Source organism: Coregonus lavaretus (assembly GCF_964263955.1).
Source record: "Coregonus lavaretus genome assembly, chromosome: 8".
NCBI lineage: Eukaryota > Metazoa > Chordata > Actinopteri > Salmoniformes > Salmonidae > Coregonus > Coregonus lavaretus.
The window spans coordinates 59,995,914-60,015,870 of NC_139995.1; the positions used below are offsets into that span (position 1 = coordinate 59,995,914).

Genomic DNA, 19,957 nt, shown 5'->3' on the forward strand with positions numbered 1-19,957 from the left:
ACAGGATTTATTTATTTTTACAGTGCATGTATGGGCCTGAAGAATAGTCACAGACAATAAGCAAAGCAGTGAACTAATACTAAAGGAACTGTGATGATATGTTGTCTTTCCTGCTCCTCCATGGTCCTCTGCGGTTCTCAGACAGAGGCTGGTGTCAGTAAAGGAAGTGTACCAGTATCCTGACATCCAGCCTGGAGATGAGGACGCATTCTCCAGGGAACCCTTCATCGTCTGGTTCTCTTCCCCCAAAACAGGTGACTGTCTGGCTAAACTAACCAATACAGTATTACCGTTAGACGAGATTTTATAGGGCAGGACACTTCACTGCAACACAAACATAGGCACAGACAGTGGTTTAAAGTACTTAAGTAAAAATACTTTAAAGTACTACTTAAGTAGTTTTTTTGTGGTATCTGTACTTTACTTTACTATTTATATTTTGGACTACTTTTACTTCACAACATTCCTAAAGAAAATAATGTACTTTTTACTCCATACATTTTTCCCAGACACCCAAAAGTACTCGTTACATTTTGAATGCTTAGCAGGACAGGAAAATGGTCAAAATCACGTACTTATCGAGAGAACATCCCTGGTCATCCCTACTGCCTCTGATCTGGCGGACTCACTAAACACAAATGCTTTGTTTGTAATTTATGTCTGAGTGTTGCAGTGTGCCCCTGGTTATCCGTAAATAAAAAAAAGCAAGAAAATGGTGCCGTCTGGTTTGCTTAATATAGGGAATTTGAAATGATTTATACTTTACTTTTACTTTCAATACTTAAGTATATTTTAGCTATTACATTTACTTTTGATACTTAAGTATATTTAAAACCAAATACTTTTAGACTTTTACTCAAGTAGTATTTTACTGGGTGACTTTCACTTTTACTTGAGTCATTTTCTATTGAGGTATCTTTACTTTTACTCAAGTATGACAATTGGGTACTTTTTCCACCACTGGGCACAGACACATGTATACAAACGCACAATAACATATGCACACCTACACATGGATTTTGTGTTGTAGATATGTGGTAGTAGAGTAGGGGCCTGAGGGCACACACTTAGTATGTTGTGAAATCTGTTATGAATGTATTGTAATGTTTTAAAAAATGTATAACTGCCTTAATTTTGCTGGACCCCAGGAAGAGTAGCTGCTGCCTTGGCAGGAACTAATGGGGATCCATAATAAATACAAATACAAATACTACAGCACTACACTTCAATTACAATTCTTGCTCACAGTTTCAACACAGAAGAAATATCGAATTGGCAAGTTGCATTTCACATTCATACACTTTTAGAAGACAGAAGGCAGTAGGTCAAACTGGCATACTGTATCACAGCTGTAAAAGTTGATTGCGACAATAAGTATCCGTCTTTCCCTGCAGCCGTCCAGGACTTTGTGATCATCCCGATCCACACCACTCCAGATACGTCCGTCAGGGAGATCAATGAGCTGTATGATGTGTTCCAAGATGTCAAACAGCGATGGACCTCAGAGGTAGAGTACACACACACATACACGCACACGCACGCACACACACGCACACACACACACACACACACACACGCACACACACACGCACGCACACGCACGCACACATACACACACGCACACATACACACACGGTTCGGATTAGTTTGACCTATTTCCTCTACATGCCCCCATTTCCTAGTGGTTTATCAGTAGTTGTATCATTTCCTAGTGGTTTATCAGTCGTTGTTTCATTTCCTAGTGGTTTATCAGTCGTTGTATCATTTCTGTTTTCACCCCGGTACAAAACGTGCAGAGGTAAAGTTAACAACAGCATACAGTATCTCCCAGCGATAGTTACAAGCTCTAATAACTCCACTGGTAAACCACAACAGCCCCCACCAACAGTAGGGCTCCATTGTGTGGGATATTTGTAACAGTGGGATATTTGTAACAATGGGATATTTGTAACAATGGGATATTTGTAACAGTGGGATATTTGTAACAGTGGGATATTTGTAACAATGGGATATTTGTAACAGTGGGATATTTGTAACAGTGGGATATTTGTAACAATGGGATATTTGTAACAGTGAGATATTTGTAACAATGGGATATTTGTAACAATGGGATATTTGTAACAGTGGGATATTTGTAACAGTGGGATATTTGTAACAGTGGGATATTTGTAACAATGGGATATTTGTAACAGTGAGATATTTGTAACAATGGGATATTTGTAACAATGGGATATTTGTAACAGTGGGATATTTGTAACAGTGGGATATTTGTAACAATGGGATATTTGTAACAGTGAGATATTTGTAACAATGGGATATTTGTAACAATGGGATATTTGTAACAGTGGGATATTTGTAACAGTGGGATATTTGTAACAATGGGATATTTGTAACAGTGAGATATTTGTAACAATGGGATATTTGTAACAATGGGATATTTGTAACAGTGGGATATTTGTAACAGTGGGATATTTGTAACAATGGGATATTTGTAACAGTGGGATATTTGTAACAGTGGGATATTTGTAACAATGGGATATTTGTAACAATGGGATATTTGTAACAGTGAGATATTTGTAACAATGGGATATTTGTAACAATGGGATATTTGTAACACTATGGGTCTTGGCAGATATCATTTCTATAAATGGTGAATAAAAAAGGCCCTAAAATGGAACCTTACAAAACCCATTTTCTGTGTAAACTGTAATCGGTACAAGATTAAGACAGATTATTCTGGAGGAAAAAAATCTCAGTTGAGCATAAAAAATTTTTGGTCCACTGTACTTTGCACACCTGTGGTAGTTTCCATGCTCAATCTCACATCTCCTTTCTTTAGAATGTGATCATCATGGGGGACTTCAATGCGGACTGCGGCTACGTACCCAAGAAGCAGTGGAGCAGCATCCGCCTGCGGTCCGACAGCAGCTTCCTGTGGCTGACGGGCGACACCATTGACACCACCGTGAAGGAGTCCACAGACTGTGCCTATGACAGGTCAGGGGGTCAGAGGGCATCGCCATAGAAACATGCATCAGGGCTCGTACAATCATGTGCACATCCTATGGCTTCCCTTGAGTGTAACAAACGTGGTTAAGCTTTAGCTCAGCAGGTTAAAACAGTCTTGTGATGTGACCTAGGATCCAACCCGTTCAGTAAATTGAGCAGGTGCTGAATGTCAAAGTAACTGTTCATCAGCCAGAATGTCAACTTTAGGATTTATCTTTCTGCTGTATGGTTCTTCTGCTTCTGTCTGACCCCTCCTTGTTCCTCTGTCTGTCATAGGGTTGTCCTCCACGGGGACAAGATGATTCAGGCAGTCAACCCAACCTCTCTGGATGTGTTCAACTTCAGACTGGCCTTTGGACTCACCGAGCTACAGGTATAGCATAAAGACTAAACAGTATCAGTGTTAAAGACTCTAAACAGTATCAGTGTTAAAGACTCTAAACAGTATCAGTGATAAAGACTCTAAACAGTATCCGTGATAAAGACTCTAAACAGTATCAGTGATAAAGACTCTAAACAGTATCAGTGTTAAAGACTCTAAACAGTATCAGTGATAAAGACTCTAAACAGTATCAGTGTTAAAGACTCTAAACAGTTTCAGTGATAAAGACTCTAAACAGTATCAGTGTTAAAGACTCTAAACAGTATCAGTGATAAAGACTCTAAACAGTATCAGTGTTAAAGACTCTAAACAGTATCAGTGTTAAAGACTCTAAACGGTATCAGTGATAAAGACTCTAAACAGTATCAGTGATAAAGCCTCTAAACAGTATCAGTGTTAAAGACTCTAAACAGTATCAGTGATAAAGACTCTAAACAGTATCAGTGATAAAGCCTCTAAACAGTATCAGTGATAAAGACTCTAAACAGTATCAGTGATAAAGCCTCTAAACAGTATCAGTGATAAAGACTCTAAACAGTATCAGTGATAAAGCCTCTAATGGGTATCAGTGATAAAGACTCTAAACAGTATCAGTGATAAAGACTCTAAACGGTATCAGTGATAAAGACTCTAAACAGTATCAGTGATAAAGCCTCTAAACAGTATCAGTGTTAAAGACTCTAAACAGTATCAGTGTTAAAGACTCTAAACAGTATCAGTGATAAAGACTCTAAACAGTATCAGTGATAAAGACTCTAAACAGTATCAGTGTTAAAGACTCTAAACAGTATCAGTGTTAAAGACTCTAAACAGTATCAGTGATAAAGACTCTAAACAGTATCAGTGATAAAGACTCTAAACAGTATCAGTGTTAAAGACTCTAAACAGTATCAGTGTTAAAGACTCTAAACAGTATCAGTGTTAAAGACTCTAAACAGTATCAGTGTTAAAGACTCTAAACAGTATCAGTGATAAAGACTCTAAACAGTAACAGTGTTAAAGACTCTAAACAGTATCAGTGTTAAAGACTCTAAACAGTATCAGTGTTAAAGACTCTAAACAGTATCAGTGTTAAAGACTCTAAACAGTATCAGTGATAAAGCCTCTAAACAGTATCAGTGATAAAGCCTCTAAACAGTATCAGTGATAAAGACTCTAAACAGTATCAGTGATAAAGGCTCTAAACAGTATCAGTGATAAAGACTCTAAACAGTATCAGTGTTAAAGACTCTAAACAGTATCAGTGATAAAGACTCTAAACAGTATCAGTGATAAAGACTCTAAACAGTATCAGTGTTAAAGACTCTAAACAGTATCAGTGATAAAGACTCTAAACAGTATCAGTGATAAAGACTCTAAATAGTATCAGTGTTAAAGACTCTAAACAGTATCAGTGTTAAAGACTCTAAACAGTATCAGTGTTAAAGACTCTAAACAGTATCAGTGATAAAGACTCTAAACAGTAACAGTGTTAAAGACTCTAAACAGTATCAGTGTTAAAGACTCTAAACAGTATCAGTGTTAAAGACTCTAAACAGTATCAGTGTTAAAGACTCTAAACAGTATCAGTGATAAAGACTCTAAACAGTATCAGTGATAAAGACTCTAAACAGTATCAGTGATAAAGCCTCTAAACGGTATCAGTGATAAAGACTCTAAACAGTATCAGTGATAAAGACTCTAAACAGTATCCGTGATAAAGACTCTAAACAGTATCAGTGATAAAGACTCTAAACAGTATCCGTGATAAAGACTCTAAACAGTATCAGTGATAAAGACTCTAAACAGTATCAGTGATAAAGACTCTAAACAGTATCAGTGTTAAAGACTCTAAACAGTATCAGTGATAAAGACTCTAAACAGTATCAGTGATAAAGACTCTAAACAGTATCCGTGATAAAGACTCTAAACAGTATCAGTGATAAAGACTCTAAACAGTATCAGTGATAAAGACTCTAAACAGTATCAGTGATAAAGACTCTAAACAGTATCAGTGTTAAAGACTCTAAACAGTATCAGTGTTAAAGACTCTAAACAGTATCAGTGTTAAAGACTCTAAACAGTATCAGTGATAAAGACTCTAAACAGTAACAGTGTTAAAGACTCTAAACAGAATCAGTGTTAAAGACTCTAAACAGTATCAGTGTTAAAGACTCTAAACAGTATCAGTGTTAAAGACTCTAAACAGTATCAGTGATAAAGACTCTAAACAGTATCAGTGATAAAGACTCTAAACAGTATCAGTGATAAAGCCTCTAAACGGTATCAGTGATAAAGACTCTAAACAGTATCAGTGATAAAGACTCTAAACAGTATCCGTGATAAAGACTCTAAACAGTATCAGTGATAAAGACTCTAAACAGTATCCGTGATAAAGACTCTAAACAGTATCAGTGATAAAGACTCTAAACAGTATCAGTGATAAAGACTCTAAACAGTATCAGTGTTAAAGACTCTAAACAGTATCAGTGATAAAGACTCTAAACAGTATCAGTGATAAAGACTCTAAACAGTATCCGTGATAAAGACTCTAAACAGTATCAGTGATAAAGACTCTAAACAGTATCAGTGATAAAGACTCTAAACAGTATCAGTGTTAAAGACTCTAAACAGTATCAGTGATAAAGACTCTAAACAGTATCCGTGATAAAGACTCTAAACAGTATCAGTGTTAAAGACTCTAAACGGTATCAGTGATAAAGACTCTAAACAGTATCAGTGATAAAGACTCTAAACAGTATCAGTGATAAAGCCTCTAAACAGTATCAGTGATAAAGACTCTAAACAGTATCAGTGATAAAGACTCTAAACAGTATCAGTGATAAAGACTCTAAACAGTATCAGTGTTAAAGACTCTAAACAGTATCAGTGATAAAGACTCTAAACAGTATCAGTGATAAAGCCTCTAAACAGTATCAGTGTTAAAGACTCTAAACAGTATCAGTGATAAAGACTCTAAACAGTATCAGTGTTAAAGACTCTAAACAGTATCAGTGATAAAGACTCTAAACAGTATCAGTGTTAAAGACTCTAAACAGTATCAGTGATAAAGACTCTAAACAGTATCAGTGATAAAGCCTCTAAACGGTATCAGTGATAAAGACTCTAAACAGTATCAGTGATAAAGACTCTAAACAGTATCCGTGATAAAGACTCTAAACAGTATCAGTGATAAAGACTCTAAACAGTATCCGTGATAAAGACTCTAAACAGTATCAGTGATAAAGACTCTAAACAGTATCAGTGATAAAGACTCTAAACAGTATCAGTGTTAAAGACTCTAAACAGTATCAGTGATAAAGACTCTAAACAGTATCAGTGATAAAGACTCTAAACAGTATCCGTGATAAAGACTCTAAACAGTATCAGTGATAAAGACTCTAAACAGTATCAGTGATAAAGACTCTAAACAGTATCAGTGTTAAAGACTCTAAACAGTATCAGTGATAAAGACTCTAAACAGTATCCGTGATAAAGACTCTAAACAGTATCAGTGTTAAAGACTCTAAACGGTATCAGTGATAAAGACTCTAAACAGTATCAGTGATAAAGACTCTAAACAGTATCAGTGATAAAGCCTCTAAACAGTATCAGTGATAAAGACTCTAAACAGTATCAGTGATAAAGACTCTAAACAGTATCAGTGATAAAGACTCTAAACAGTATCAGTGTTAAAGACTCTAAACAGTATCAGTGATAAAGACTCTAAACAGTATCAGTGATAAAGCCTCTAAACAGTATCAGTGTTAAAGACTCTAAACAGTATCAGTGATAAAGACTCTAAACAGTATCAGTGTTAAAGACTCTAAACAGTATCAGTGATAAAGACTCTAAACAGTATCAGTGTTAAAGACTCTAAACAGTATCAGTGATAAAGACTCTAAACAGTATCAGTGATAAAGACTCTAAACAGTATCAGTGATAAAGACTCTAAACAGTATCAGTGATAAAGACTCTAAACAGTATCAGTGATAAAGCCTCTGATGGTGTGTGTTTCTCTGTTTCAGGCCCTGGCGGTGAGCGACCACTACCCAGTGTGCATCACTGTGAAGGCCGCTCCGAGGAAAGGGGGCAGAGGGGGTTAAAGTCTTGTCCTACTCCCGGTGTCACCCTGGTGGTGTGTGTGCGTACTGCAGTGTGTGCTTTGCTCCATTAGGCCCCCTGTAAGCCCAATGAATCACTCGGGACTTCAAGGACTCCACACAATCATGGTCACTGAGCTGCAGTGTGTGCTTCAAGGTTATTATAGTTTAGTGGTTTTATTTTTATTAGTTTAAAAAAAAAACTTGATTTAGTTCGTTTTTATTCAGTTTTAGTTTTATAAAAACATTTCTATTTCTATTTCAGTTTTAGTGTTAGGGACAGAAAGTCGCCTATTCATGGGTGGCTAGTAGCTAGGAGGCAAGAATGTGTTGTAGGTTGTATTTATAGTAGTCTCAGAAATCCCAGACCTAGAGCAACAGACCTAGACCTAGAGCAACAGACCTAGACCTAGAGCAACAGACCTAGAGCAACAGGCTTAGAGCAACAGACCTAGACCTAGAGCAACAGACCTAGACCAACAGGCTTAGAGCAACAGACCTAGAGCAACAGACCTAGAGCAACAGGCTTAGAGCAACAGACCTAGAGCAACAGACCTAGAGCAACAGACCTAGAGGCACAGGCCTAGAGCAACAGACCTAGACCTAGAGCAACAGACCTAGAGCAACAGACCTAGAGCAACAGACCTAGAGCAACAGACCTAGAGCAACAGACCTAGACCTAGAGACCTAGACCTAGAGCAACAGACCTAGAGCAACAGACCTAGACCTAGAGCAACAGACCTAGAGCAACATACCTAGACCTAGAGCAACAGACCTAGAGCAACAGACCTAGACCTAGAGCAACAGACCTAGAGCAACAGACCTAGACCTAGAGCAACAGACCTAGACCTAGAGCAACAGACCTAGAGCAACAGACCTAGAGCAACAGACCTAGACCTAGAACAACAGACCTAGAGCAACAGACCTAGAGTAACAGACCTAGAGCATCAGGCCTAGAGCAACAGACCTAGAGTAACAGACCTAGACCTAGAGCAACAGACCTAGAGCAACAGACCTAGAGCAACATACCTAGACCTAGAGCAACAGACCTAGAGCAACAGACCTAGAGGCACAGGCCTAGATCAACAGACCTAGACCTAGAGCAACAGACCTAGAGCAACAGGCTTAGAGCAACAGACCTAGAGCAACAGACCTAGAGCAACAGGCTTAGAGCAACAGACCTAGAGCAACAGACCTAGAGACCTAGACCTAGAGCAACAGACCTAGAGCAACAGACCTAGACCTAGAGCAACAGACCTAGAGCAACAGACCTAGACCTAGAGCAACAGACCTAGAGCAACAGACCTAGACCTAGAGCAACAGACCTAGACCTAGAGCAACAGACCTAGAGCAACAGACCTAGAGCAACAGACCCAGAGCAACAGACCTAGACATAGAGCAACAGACCTAGAGCAACAGACCTAGACCTAGAGCAACAGACCTAGAGCAACAGACCTAGACCTAGAGCAACAGGCCTAGAGCAACAGACCTAGACCTAGCGCAACAGACCTAGAGCAACAGACCTAGACCTAGAGCAACAGACCTAGAGCAACAGACCTAGACCTAGAGCAACAGACCTAGAGCAACAGACCTAGAGCAACAGACCTAGAGCAACAGACCTAGAGTAACAGACCTAGAGCATCAGGCCTAGAGCAACAGACCTAGAGCAACAGACCTAGAGCAACAGACCTAGACCTAGAGCAACAGACCTAGAGCAACAGACCTAGGCCTAGAGCAACAGACCTAGACCTAGAGCAACAGACCTAGAGCAACAGACCTAGAGCAACAGACCTAGAGCAACAGACCTAGACCTAGAGCAACAGACCTAGAGCAACAGACCTAGACCTAGAGCAACAGACCTAGACCTAGAGCAACAGACCTACAGCAATAGACCTAGACCTAGAGCAACAGACCTAGACCTAGAGCAACAGACCTAGACCTAGAGCAACAGACCTAGAGCAACAGACCTAGACCTAGAGCAACAGACCTAGAGCAACAGACCTAGACCTAGAGCAACAGACCTAGAGCAACAGACCTAGAGCAACAGACCTAGAGCAACAGACCTAGAGTAACAGACCTAGAGTAACAGACCTAGAGCATCAGGCCTAGAGCAACAGACCTAGAGCAACAGACCTAGAGCAACAGACCTAGACCTAGAGCAACAGACCTAGAGCAACAGACCTAGGCCTAGAGCAACAGACCTAGACCTAGAGCAACAGACCTAGAGCAACAGACCTAGAGCAACATACCTAGAGCAACAGACCTAGAGCAACAGACCTAGAGTAACAGACCTAGAGCAACAGGCCTAGAGCAACAGACCTAGAGCAACAGACCTAGACCTAGAGCAACAGACCTAGAGCAACAGACCTAGACCTAGAACAACAGACCTAGAGCAACAGACCTAGACCTAGAGCAACAGACCTAGAGCAACAGACCTAGAGCAACAGACCTAGACCTAGAGCAACAGACCTAGAGCAACAGACCTAGAACAACAGACCTAGAGCAACAGACCTAGAGCAACAGACCTAGACCTAGAGCAACAGACCTAGAGCAACAGACCTAGAGCAACAGCACTACGTCTGGGGAGGATGTCAGATTCTCTTGGACATAAAAAAAAATAAAAATTCCAGGGAGGGTCCTCTTCAGACAGACAACTCTCCCAACAAATCACGGGTTTGGGTAGGCGGGCCAAGCCTGAAAAATCTAATTCTTTCCATAGCATGTAGGCAGACATCTCAGAACATAATGTTTCAAAACCAACATTTTTATTTAGTTTAATTTTGGATTTAAGATTATAGTTTCAATATAGTTTTAGTTTTTAAAAAGGCTTTCTTAATTATTTTATTTTTGTTTACTAAATCGTTTTTTTTCATGATTAGTTTTAGTTTACCATAATAACCTTGGCTCCAGCCAGCACTCAGAGGTTAATGTGTGGGTTTCCTTGTTGCTAGGAGACCAGCTATGCATGTGACCAGCTCATTTGGAGCATCTTGCTTCCTCCTTCTGCTGCTGCTTTGTTTACTGCATCACATGGCAGCTTTTTCCTACTAGGTGATAGGACGCCAGGAAAAAGCTGCCATGTGATGCTATAAACAAAGCAGGCCCCTATGTGGGCCCTGGTCAAAAGTAGTGCACTATATAGGGAATAGGGTGCCATTTGGGACACAAACGGTGTATTTTCGCAGAGTCGTGTTAAAAACACCTGGCAGGACATACAAATGGCCTATCCAAATATAACTGATTATTTTCTCCAACAGTTGTAACAGTTTGTAATATGTAGTGTGTGCAGTGTTCTTTTAAGGAACATTATTTACAGCTAACGTACTGTACGTCTTGTATGTCCCATATCAGAGAATGTATTTGGTATAAATCAAACACAGATAGCATACTCATACAGTAATAGATCATGAAAGTTGTTGTTTTATTAATATCAAGAGAATTGTAATAATAAAGGGAAAATTAAAGATTCCATTCCTCACAACTCCTGATCTACCATTGGCCGCTGGACTGTATTCTCTTTTATGGTCACCATGGAGACACACAGAATGTTGATCATCCAAATTAATGCACACTGTATTTGAAAGTATGTCTTTTGCTATGCATTGCTTTGTGATAAACATGCTCAAACAAACATAAAGCTAGCATGGTGTGTAGTTTCCATTTGTAATCTTTTCAAAACGTATGTTTACAAATGTTATTCTATTCTACAATTGAAAGCCCAAATTCAAGAACATTGGGAAACTGCGCCACTGCAAAATGTTTTTAACAAAAAGGACAAAAAGACGTCACCTCATTTCACCTTTTTTTATTTTCGGCAGGGCAGGCTAACGCGTTTCATCAGTTATGCCTTCATCAGACCATCAAGAGATGTGCCAAAGACTAGGTGATAATTACAGTTGCCCGTAACTGTGTGAGGGCGGTGCATAGTGGTTTTCAAAACATTAGTCAACAAATAATTGTTACAGTATACAGTCGAAGTCGGAAGTTTACATACACCTTAGCCAAATACATTTAAACTCAGTTTTTCACAATTCCTGACATTTAATCCTACAAAAAATTCCCTGTCTTAGATCAGTTAGGATCACCACTTTATTTTAAGAATGTGAAATGTCAGAATAATAGTAGAGAGAATTATTTATTTCAGCTTTTATTTCTTTCATCACATTCCCAGTGGGTCAGAAGTTTACATACACTCAATTAGTATTTGGTAGCATTGCCTTTAATTGTTTAACTTGGGTCAAACGTTTCGGGTAGCCTTCCACAAGCTTCCCACAATAAGTTGGGTGAATTTTGGCCCATTCCTCCTGACAGAGCTGGTGTAACTGAGTCAGGTTTGTAGGCCTCCTTGCTCGCACATGCTTTTTCAGTTCTGCCCACATATTTTCTATAGGATTGAGGTCAGGGCTTTGTGATGGCCACTCCAATACCTTGACTTTGTTGTCCTTAAGCCATTTTGCCACAACTTTGGAAGTATGCTTGGGGTCATTGTCCATTTGGAAGACCCATTTGCGATTCGACCAAGCTTTAACTTCCTGACTGATGTCTTGAGATGTTGCTTCAATATATTCACATAATTTTCCTTCCTCATGATGCCATCTATTTTGTGAAGTGCACCAGTCCCTCCTGCGGCAAAGCACCCCCACAGCATGATGCTGCCACCCCCGTGCTTCACGGTTGGGATGGTGTTCTTCGGCTTGCAAGCCATCCCCTTTTTCCACCAAACATAACGATGGTCATTATGGCCAAACAGTTCTATTTTTGTTTCATCAGACCAGAGGACATTTCTCCAAAAAGTACGATCTTTGTCCCCATGTGCAGTTGCAAACCGTAGTCTGGCTTTTTTATGGTGGTTTTGGAGCAGTGGCTTCTTCCTTGCTGAGCGGCCTTTCAGGTTATGTCGATATAGGACTTGTTTTACTGTGGATATAGATACTTTTGTACCTGTTTCCTCCAGCATCTTCACAAGGTCATTTGCTGTTGTTCTGGGATTGATTTGCACTTTTCGCACCAAAGTACGTTCATCTCTAGGAGACAGAACGCGTCTCCTTCCTGAGCGGTATGACGTTTATACTTGCGTACTATTGTTTGTACAGATGAACCTGGTACCTTCAGGCGTTTGGAAATTGCTCCCAAGGATGAACCAGACTTGTGGAGGTCTACAATTTTCTTTCTGAAGTCTTGGCTGATTTCTTTTGATTTTCCCATGATGTCAAACAAAGAAGCACTGAGTTTGAAGGTAGGCCTTGAAATACATCCACAGGTACACCTCCAATTGACTCAAATGTTGTCAATTAGCCTATCAGAAGCTTCTAAAGCCATGACTTCATTTTCTGGAACTTTCCAAGCTGTTTAAAGGCACAGTCAACTTAGTGTATGTAAACTTCTGACCCACTGGAATTGTGATACAGTGAATTATAAGTGAAATAATCTGTCTGTAAACAATTGTTGGAAAAATTACTTGTGTCATACACAAAGTAGATGTCCTAACCGACTTGCCAAAACTATAGTCCTTGGGCTCCCGAGTGGCGCAGCGGTCTAAGGCACTGCATCTCAGTGCTTAAGGCGTCACTACAAACCCCCTGGTTCGATTCCAGGCTGTATCACAACCGGCCGTCCCATAGGGCAACGCACAATTGGCCCAGCGTCGTCCGGGTTTGGCCGGTGTAGGCCGTCATTGTAAATAAGAATTTGTTCTTAACTGACTTGCCTAGTTAAATAAAGGTTAAATAACAAAATAAAAATAGTTTGTTAACAAGAAATGTGTAGAGTGGTTGAAAAACGAGTTTTAATGACTCCAACCTAATTGTATGTAAACTTCCGACTTCAACTGTTCATACACACAGATCAGCAGAATAAACTCGACAAATAGCACTTCGGTATCATGATTGCATGTAGGAAATTTGAGACATTTTGGCGCAATTAGTTACTTCCTAGTGCACAATAAAGCCAGCAAAAATAGATGCTTTGAGGTATGAAAAATAGACGTCTGGATAGAAAGATTGTGATTGAATGTCGGCAAATATAGCCAACATGAGCATACAAATGACAGCGCAGCCAAATAGGCCTAGTATACAAACATGGTCTGAATGAGAAATCATCGTTTAGACCTCGAGGATGCATGTATTTGATATTGCCAGGGTGGATCGTTTCTTTTTTGTTCAGATATTATTTTTTTAAACATATTTTTGTTTAGCCCGCATAGGCTTTACCACATTGGAACGTAAACATATACAATCTAATCAAACGTTTATTGGTTGCGTACACATGTTCTAGCCGGGGCAGCGAAACCTACTAACGTTGTGTGAAGTATTTACAGTTTGCTGTGTTGCTAAATTGAGCACATCTTCCACACTTATAGTTCCCCTTGTAGAGATAGCAAGTTTGATTGTTTGGTTTGTAGGTAGAATTTGTCATCATACTTGAAATAGTTATTTGTAAGCACCATGTTCAAGAGCTATAACAGAAAGTCATCAGGGGGATACACTGAACCGTCACGTGACTTTGGGAGTTTGGCAATCGATAGAAGGCCTTCAGCAGGTCTACAGACTGACCACATCTAGCTTAATGAGGAGTGCACCTGAATCCATTGGACAGTCGTTTAGGCAGTTGAATAGATATTTATAAAAAGGATGGCGACTTAACATTTACATTACATTTAAAAAGCATATCTTTCAGAAAAAATAATATGAATTTGGAAAGGGATCTGTGACTGATCCTGTACCACTGATAATAGGACTGGTAGAGGCTGAGTAGACACTGATAATAGGACTGGTAGAGGCTGAGTAGACACTGATAATAGGACTGGTAGAGGCTGAGTAGACTGATAATAGGACTGGTAGAGGCTGAGTAGACACTGATAATAGGACTGGTAGAGGCTGAGTAGACACTGATAATAGGACTGGTAGAGGCTGAGTAGACACTGATAATAGGACTGGTAGAGGCTGAGTAGACTGATAATAGGACTGGTAGAGGATGAGTAGACACTGATAATAGGACTGGTAGAGGCTGAGTAGACTGATAATAGGACTGGTAGAGGCTGAGTAGACACTGATAATAGGACTGGTAGAGGCTGAGTAGACACTGATAATAGGACTGGTAGAGGCTGAGTAGACACTGATAATAGGACTGGTAGAGGCTGAGTAGACACTGATAATAGGACTGGTAGAGGCTGAGTAGACACTGATAATAGGACTGGTAGAGGCTGAGTAGACTGATAATAGGACTGGTAGAGGCTGAGTAGACACTGATAATAGGACTGGTAGAGGCTGAGTAGACACTGATAATAGGACTGGTAGAGGCTGAGTAGACACTGATAATAGGACTGGTAGAGGCTGAGTAGACACTGATAATAGGACTGGTAGAGGCTGAGTAGACACTGATAATAGGACTGATAGAGGCTGAGTAGACTGATAATAGGACTGGTAGAGGCTGAGTAGACACTGATAATAGGACTGGTAGAGGCTGAGTAGACACTGATAATAGGACTGGTAGAGGCTGAGTAGACACTGATAATAGGACTGGTAGAGGCTGAGTAGACACTGATAATAGGACTGGTAGAGGCTGAGTAGACACTGATAATAGGACTGGTAGAGGCTGAGTAGACACTGATAATAGGACTGGTAGAGGCTGAGTAGACACTGATAATAGGACTGGTAGAGGCTGAGTAAACACTGATAATAGGACTGGTAGAGGCTGAGTAGACACTGATAATAGGACTGGTAGAGGCTGAGTAGACACTGATAATAGGACTGGTAGAGGCTGAGTAGACACTGATAATAGGACTGGTAGAGACTGAGTAGACACTGATAATAGGACTGGTAGAGGCTGAGTAGACACTGATAATAGGACTGGTAGAGGCTGAGTAGACACTGATAATAGGACTGGTAGAGGCTGAGTAGACACTGATAATAGGACTGGTAGAGGCTGAGTAGACACTGATAATAGGACTGGTAGAGGCTGAGTAGACACTGATAATAGGACTGGTAGAGGCTGAGTAGACACTGATAATAGGACTGGTAGAGGCTGAGTAGACACTGATAATAGGACTGGTAGAGGCTGAGTAGACACTGATAATAGGACTGGTAGAGGCTCAGTAGACACTGATAATAGGACTGGTAGAGGCTGAGTAGACACTGATAATAGGACTGGTAGGGGCTGAGTAGACACTGATAATAGGACTGGTGGTTCTTATGCTCTTTCTGAAGGGAATAGGGTCCTTTTAGGAACTCGTTTTCTCGCTTGGTGATTCCGTTTTGGTCAAACGCATGTTGTAACAAGCTATCAATTGGCTCACTTTGCAAGGGTCGATAGGAGCGAGACAGCTTGTACTGGATCTGTTCAGAGGGGAAAGTAAACATTTCAAGTGCAATTGTCGCCTGAATTTGTAGGTATCCACTTTCAATGTTAAGGCATTCATGTTTTGAGTGGTGGAGAAAGACTTACTTAACATTGACTCCTGCATCGGTGTCAGAGATGTTTTGGAGAGGTTCAGGACAGGAACTTGCACGTCCTTGGTGACCGCCTTGGGGGACCCCTATCACATTGATATCGACATCCCTATTCTAGTCTATTTATTATTTAACCAGGGAAATCACATTGATATCGACATCCATATTCTATTCTATTCTATTTATTATTTAACCAGGGAAATCACATTGAGATCGACATCCCTATTCTATTCTATTCATTATTTAACCAAGGAAATCACATTGAGATCGACATCTCTATTCTTTTCTATTCATTATTTAACCAGGGAAATCACATTGATATCGACATCCCTATTCTATTCTATTCATTATTTAACCAGGGAAATCACATTGATATCAACATCCTTATTCTATTATATTCATTATTTAACCAGGGAAATCACATTGAGATCAACATCCCTATTCTATTCTATTCATTATTTAACCAGGGAAATCACATTGAGATCAACATCCCTATTCTATTCATTATTTAACCAGGGAAATCACATTGAGATCGACATCCCTATTCTATTCTATTCATTATTTAACCAGGGAAATCACATTGATATCGACATCCCTATTCTATTCTATTTATTATTTAACCAGGGAAATCACGTTGAGATCGACATCCCTATTCTATTCTATTCTATTCTTTTCATTATTTAACCAGGGAAATCACATTGAGATCGACATCCCTATTCTATTCTATTCATTATTTAACCAAGGAAATCACATTGAGATCGACATCCCTATTCTATTCTATTCTATTTATTATTTAACCAGGCAAATCACATTGAGATCGACATCCCTATTCTATTCTATTCATTATTTAACCAGGGAAATCACATTGATATCGACATCCCTATTCTATTCTATTTATTATTTAACCAGGGAAATCACGTTGAGATCGACATCCCTATTCTATTCTATTCTATTCTTTTCATTATTTAACCAGGGAAATCACATTGAGATCGACATCCCTATTCTATTCTATTCATTATTTAACCAAGGAAATCACATTGAGATCGACATCCCTATTCTATTCTATTCTATTTATTATTTAACCAGGCAAATCACATTGAGATCGACATCCCTATTCTATTCTATTCTATTCTACTTATTATTTAACCAGGGAAATCACATTGAGATCGACATCCCTATTCTATTCTAGTATATTCATTATTTAACCAGGGAAATCACATTGAGATCAACATCCCTATTCTATTTATTATTTAACCAGGGAAATCACATTGAGTCCTCTGTAGCTCAGCTGGTAGAGCACGGCGCTTGTAACGCCAAGGTAGTGGGTTCGATCCCCGGGACCACCCCATACACACAAAAAAATGTATGCACGCATGACTAAGTCGCTTTGGATAAAAGCGTCTGCTAAATGGCATATTATTAATATTAATTTAACCAGGGAAATCACATTGAGATCGACATCCCTATTCTATTATATTCATTATTTAACCAGGGAAATCACATTGATATTGACATCCCTATTCTATTCTATTTATTATTTAACCAGGAAAATCACATTGAGATCGACATCCCTATTCTATTCTATAATAATAATAATAATATGCCATTTAGCAGACGCTTTTATCCAAAGCGACTTACAGTCATGTGTGCATACATTTTTGCGTATGGGTGGTTCCGGGGATCGAACCCACTATCCTGGCGTTACAAGCGCCGTGCTCTACCAATTGAGCTACAGAGAACCACATATTCTATTCTATTCATTATTTAACCAAGGAAATCACATTGATATCGACACCCCTATTCTATTCTAGTCTATTCATTATTTAACCAGGGAAATCACATTGAGATCAACATCCCTATTCTATTCTATTTATTATTTAACCAGGGAAATCACATTGATAACGACATCCCTATTCTATTCTATTCATTTATTATTTAACAAGGGAAATCACATTGATATCGACATCGCTATTCTATTTTAATCTATTTATTATTTAACCAGGGAAATCACATTGAGATCGACATCCCTATTCTATTCTATTCATTATTTAACCAGGGAAATCACATTGATATCGACATCCCTATTCTATTCTATTCATTATTTAACCAGGGAAATGACATTGAGATCGACATCCCTATTCTATTCTATTCATTATTTAACCAGAGAAATCACATTGAGCTCGACATCCCTATTCTATTCTAGTCTATTCATTATTTAACCAGGGAAATCACATTGATATCGACATCCCTATTCTATTCTATTCTATTTATTATTTAACCAGGCAAATCACATTGAGATCGACATCCCTATTCTATTCTATTCTACTTATTTTTTAACCAGGGAAATCACATTGAGATCGACATCCCTATTCTATTATATTCATTATTTAACCAGGGAAATCACATTGAGATCGACATCCCTATTCTAGTCTATTCTATTTATTATTTAACCAGGGAAATCACATTGAGATCGACATCCCTATTCTTTTCTATTCTATTTATTATTTAACCAGGGAGATCGACATCCCTATTATATTCTATTATATTCATTATTTATCCAGGGAAATCACATTGAGATCGACATCCCTATTCTATTCTATTCATTATTTAACCAGGGAAATCACATTGAGATCGACATCCCTATTCTAGTCTATTCTATTCATTATTTAACCAGGGAAATCACATTGAGATCGACATCCCTATTCTAGTCTATTCTATTCATTATTTAACCAGGGAAATCACATTGAGATCGACATCCCTATTCTATTCTATTCATTATTTAACCAGGGAAATCACATTGAGATCGACATCCCTATTCTAGTCTATTCTATTTATTATTTAACCAGGGAAATCACATTGAGATCGACATCCCTATTCTTTTCTATTCTATTTATTATTTAACCAGGGAGATCGACGTCCCTATTATATTCTATTATATTCATTATTTATCCAGGGAAATCACATTGAGATCGACATCCCTATTCTATTCTATTCTATTCATTATTTAACCAGGGAAATCACATTGAGATCGACATCCCTATTCTATTCTATTCTATTTATTATTTAACCAGGGAAATCACATTGAGATCAACATCCCTATTCTATTCTATTCATTATTTAACCAGGGAAATCACATTGATATTGATATCCCTATTCTATTCTATTCTATTTATTATTTAACCAGGCAAATCACATTGAGATCGACATCCCTATTCTATTCATTATTTATCCAGGGAAATCACATTGAGATCGACATCCCTATTCTATTCTATTCTATTCTATTTATTATTTAACCAGGGAAATCACATTGATATTGACATCCCTATTCTATTCTATTCATTATTTAACCAGGGAAATCACATTGATATCGACATCCCTATTCTATTCTATTCATTATTTAACCAGGGAAATCACATTGATATCAACATCCTTATTCTATTATATTCACTATTTAACCAGGGAAATCACATTGAGATCAACATCCCTATTCTATTCTATTCATTATTTCACCAGGGAAATCACATTGATATCAACATCCCTATTCTATTTATTATTTAACCAGGGAAATCACATTGAGATCAACATCCCTATTCTATTCATTATTTAACCAGGGAAATCACATTGAGATCGACATCCCTATTCTATTCTATTCATTATTTAACCAGGGAAATCACATTGAGATCGACATCCCTATTCTATTCTATTCTATTTATTATTTAACCAGGGAAATCACATTGAGATTGACATCCCTATTTTATTCTATTCTATTCTATTCATTATTTAACCAGGGAAATCACATTGAGATCGACATCCCTATTCTATTCTATTCATTATTTAACCAGGGAAATCACATTGAGATCGACATCCCTATTCTAGTCTATTCTATTTATTATTTAACCAGGGAAATCACATTGAGATCGACTTCCCTATTCTTTTCTATTCTATTTATTATTTAACCAGGGAGATCGACATCCCTATTATATTCTATTATATTCATTATTTATCCAGGGAAATCACATTGAGATCGACATCCCTAT

At 38.6% G+C, this 19,957-nt stretch overlaps 1 protein-coding gene across 1 annotated transcript in view; it reads left to right on the top strand.

Moving 5' to 3' along the window:
- Positions 1-11,115, top strand: part of LOC311134186 (deoxyribonuclease gamma-like) — a 27,798-nt gene extending 16,683 nt beyond the window's left edge. The window contains exons 4-8 of the mRNA XM_084167798.1: positions 142-254; positions 1,395-1,507; positions 2,840-2,997; positions 3,286-3,382; positions 7,399-11,115. Coding sequence (XP_084023924.1) covers positions 142-254; positions 1,395-1,507; positions 2,840-2,997; positions 3,286-3,382; positions 7,399-7,476 — 559 coding nt within the window. The 3' untranslated portion in view covers positions 7,477-11,115. The remainder of the gene's footprint in view (positions 1-141; positions 255-1,394; positions 1,508-2,839; positions 2,998-3,285; positions 3,383-7,398) is intronic.
- The last annotated feature ends 8,842 nt before the right edge of the window (positions 11,116-19,957 follow it).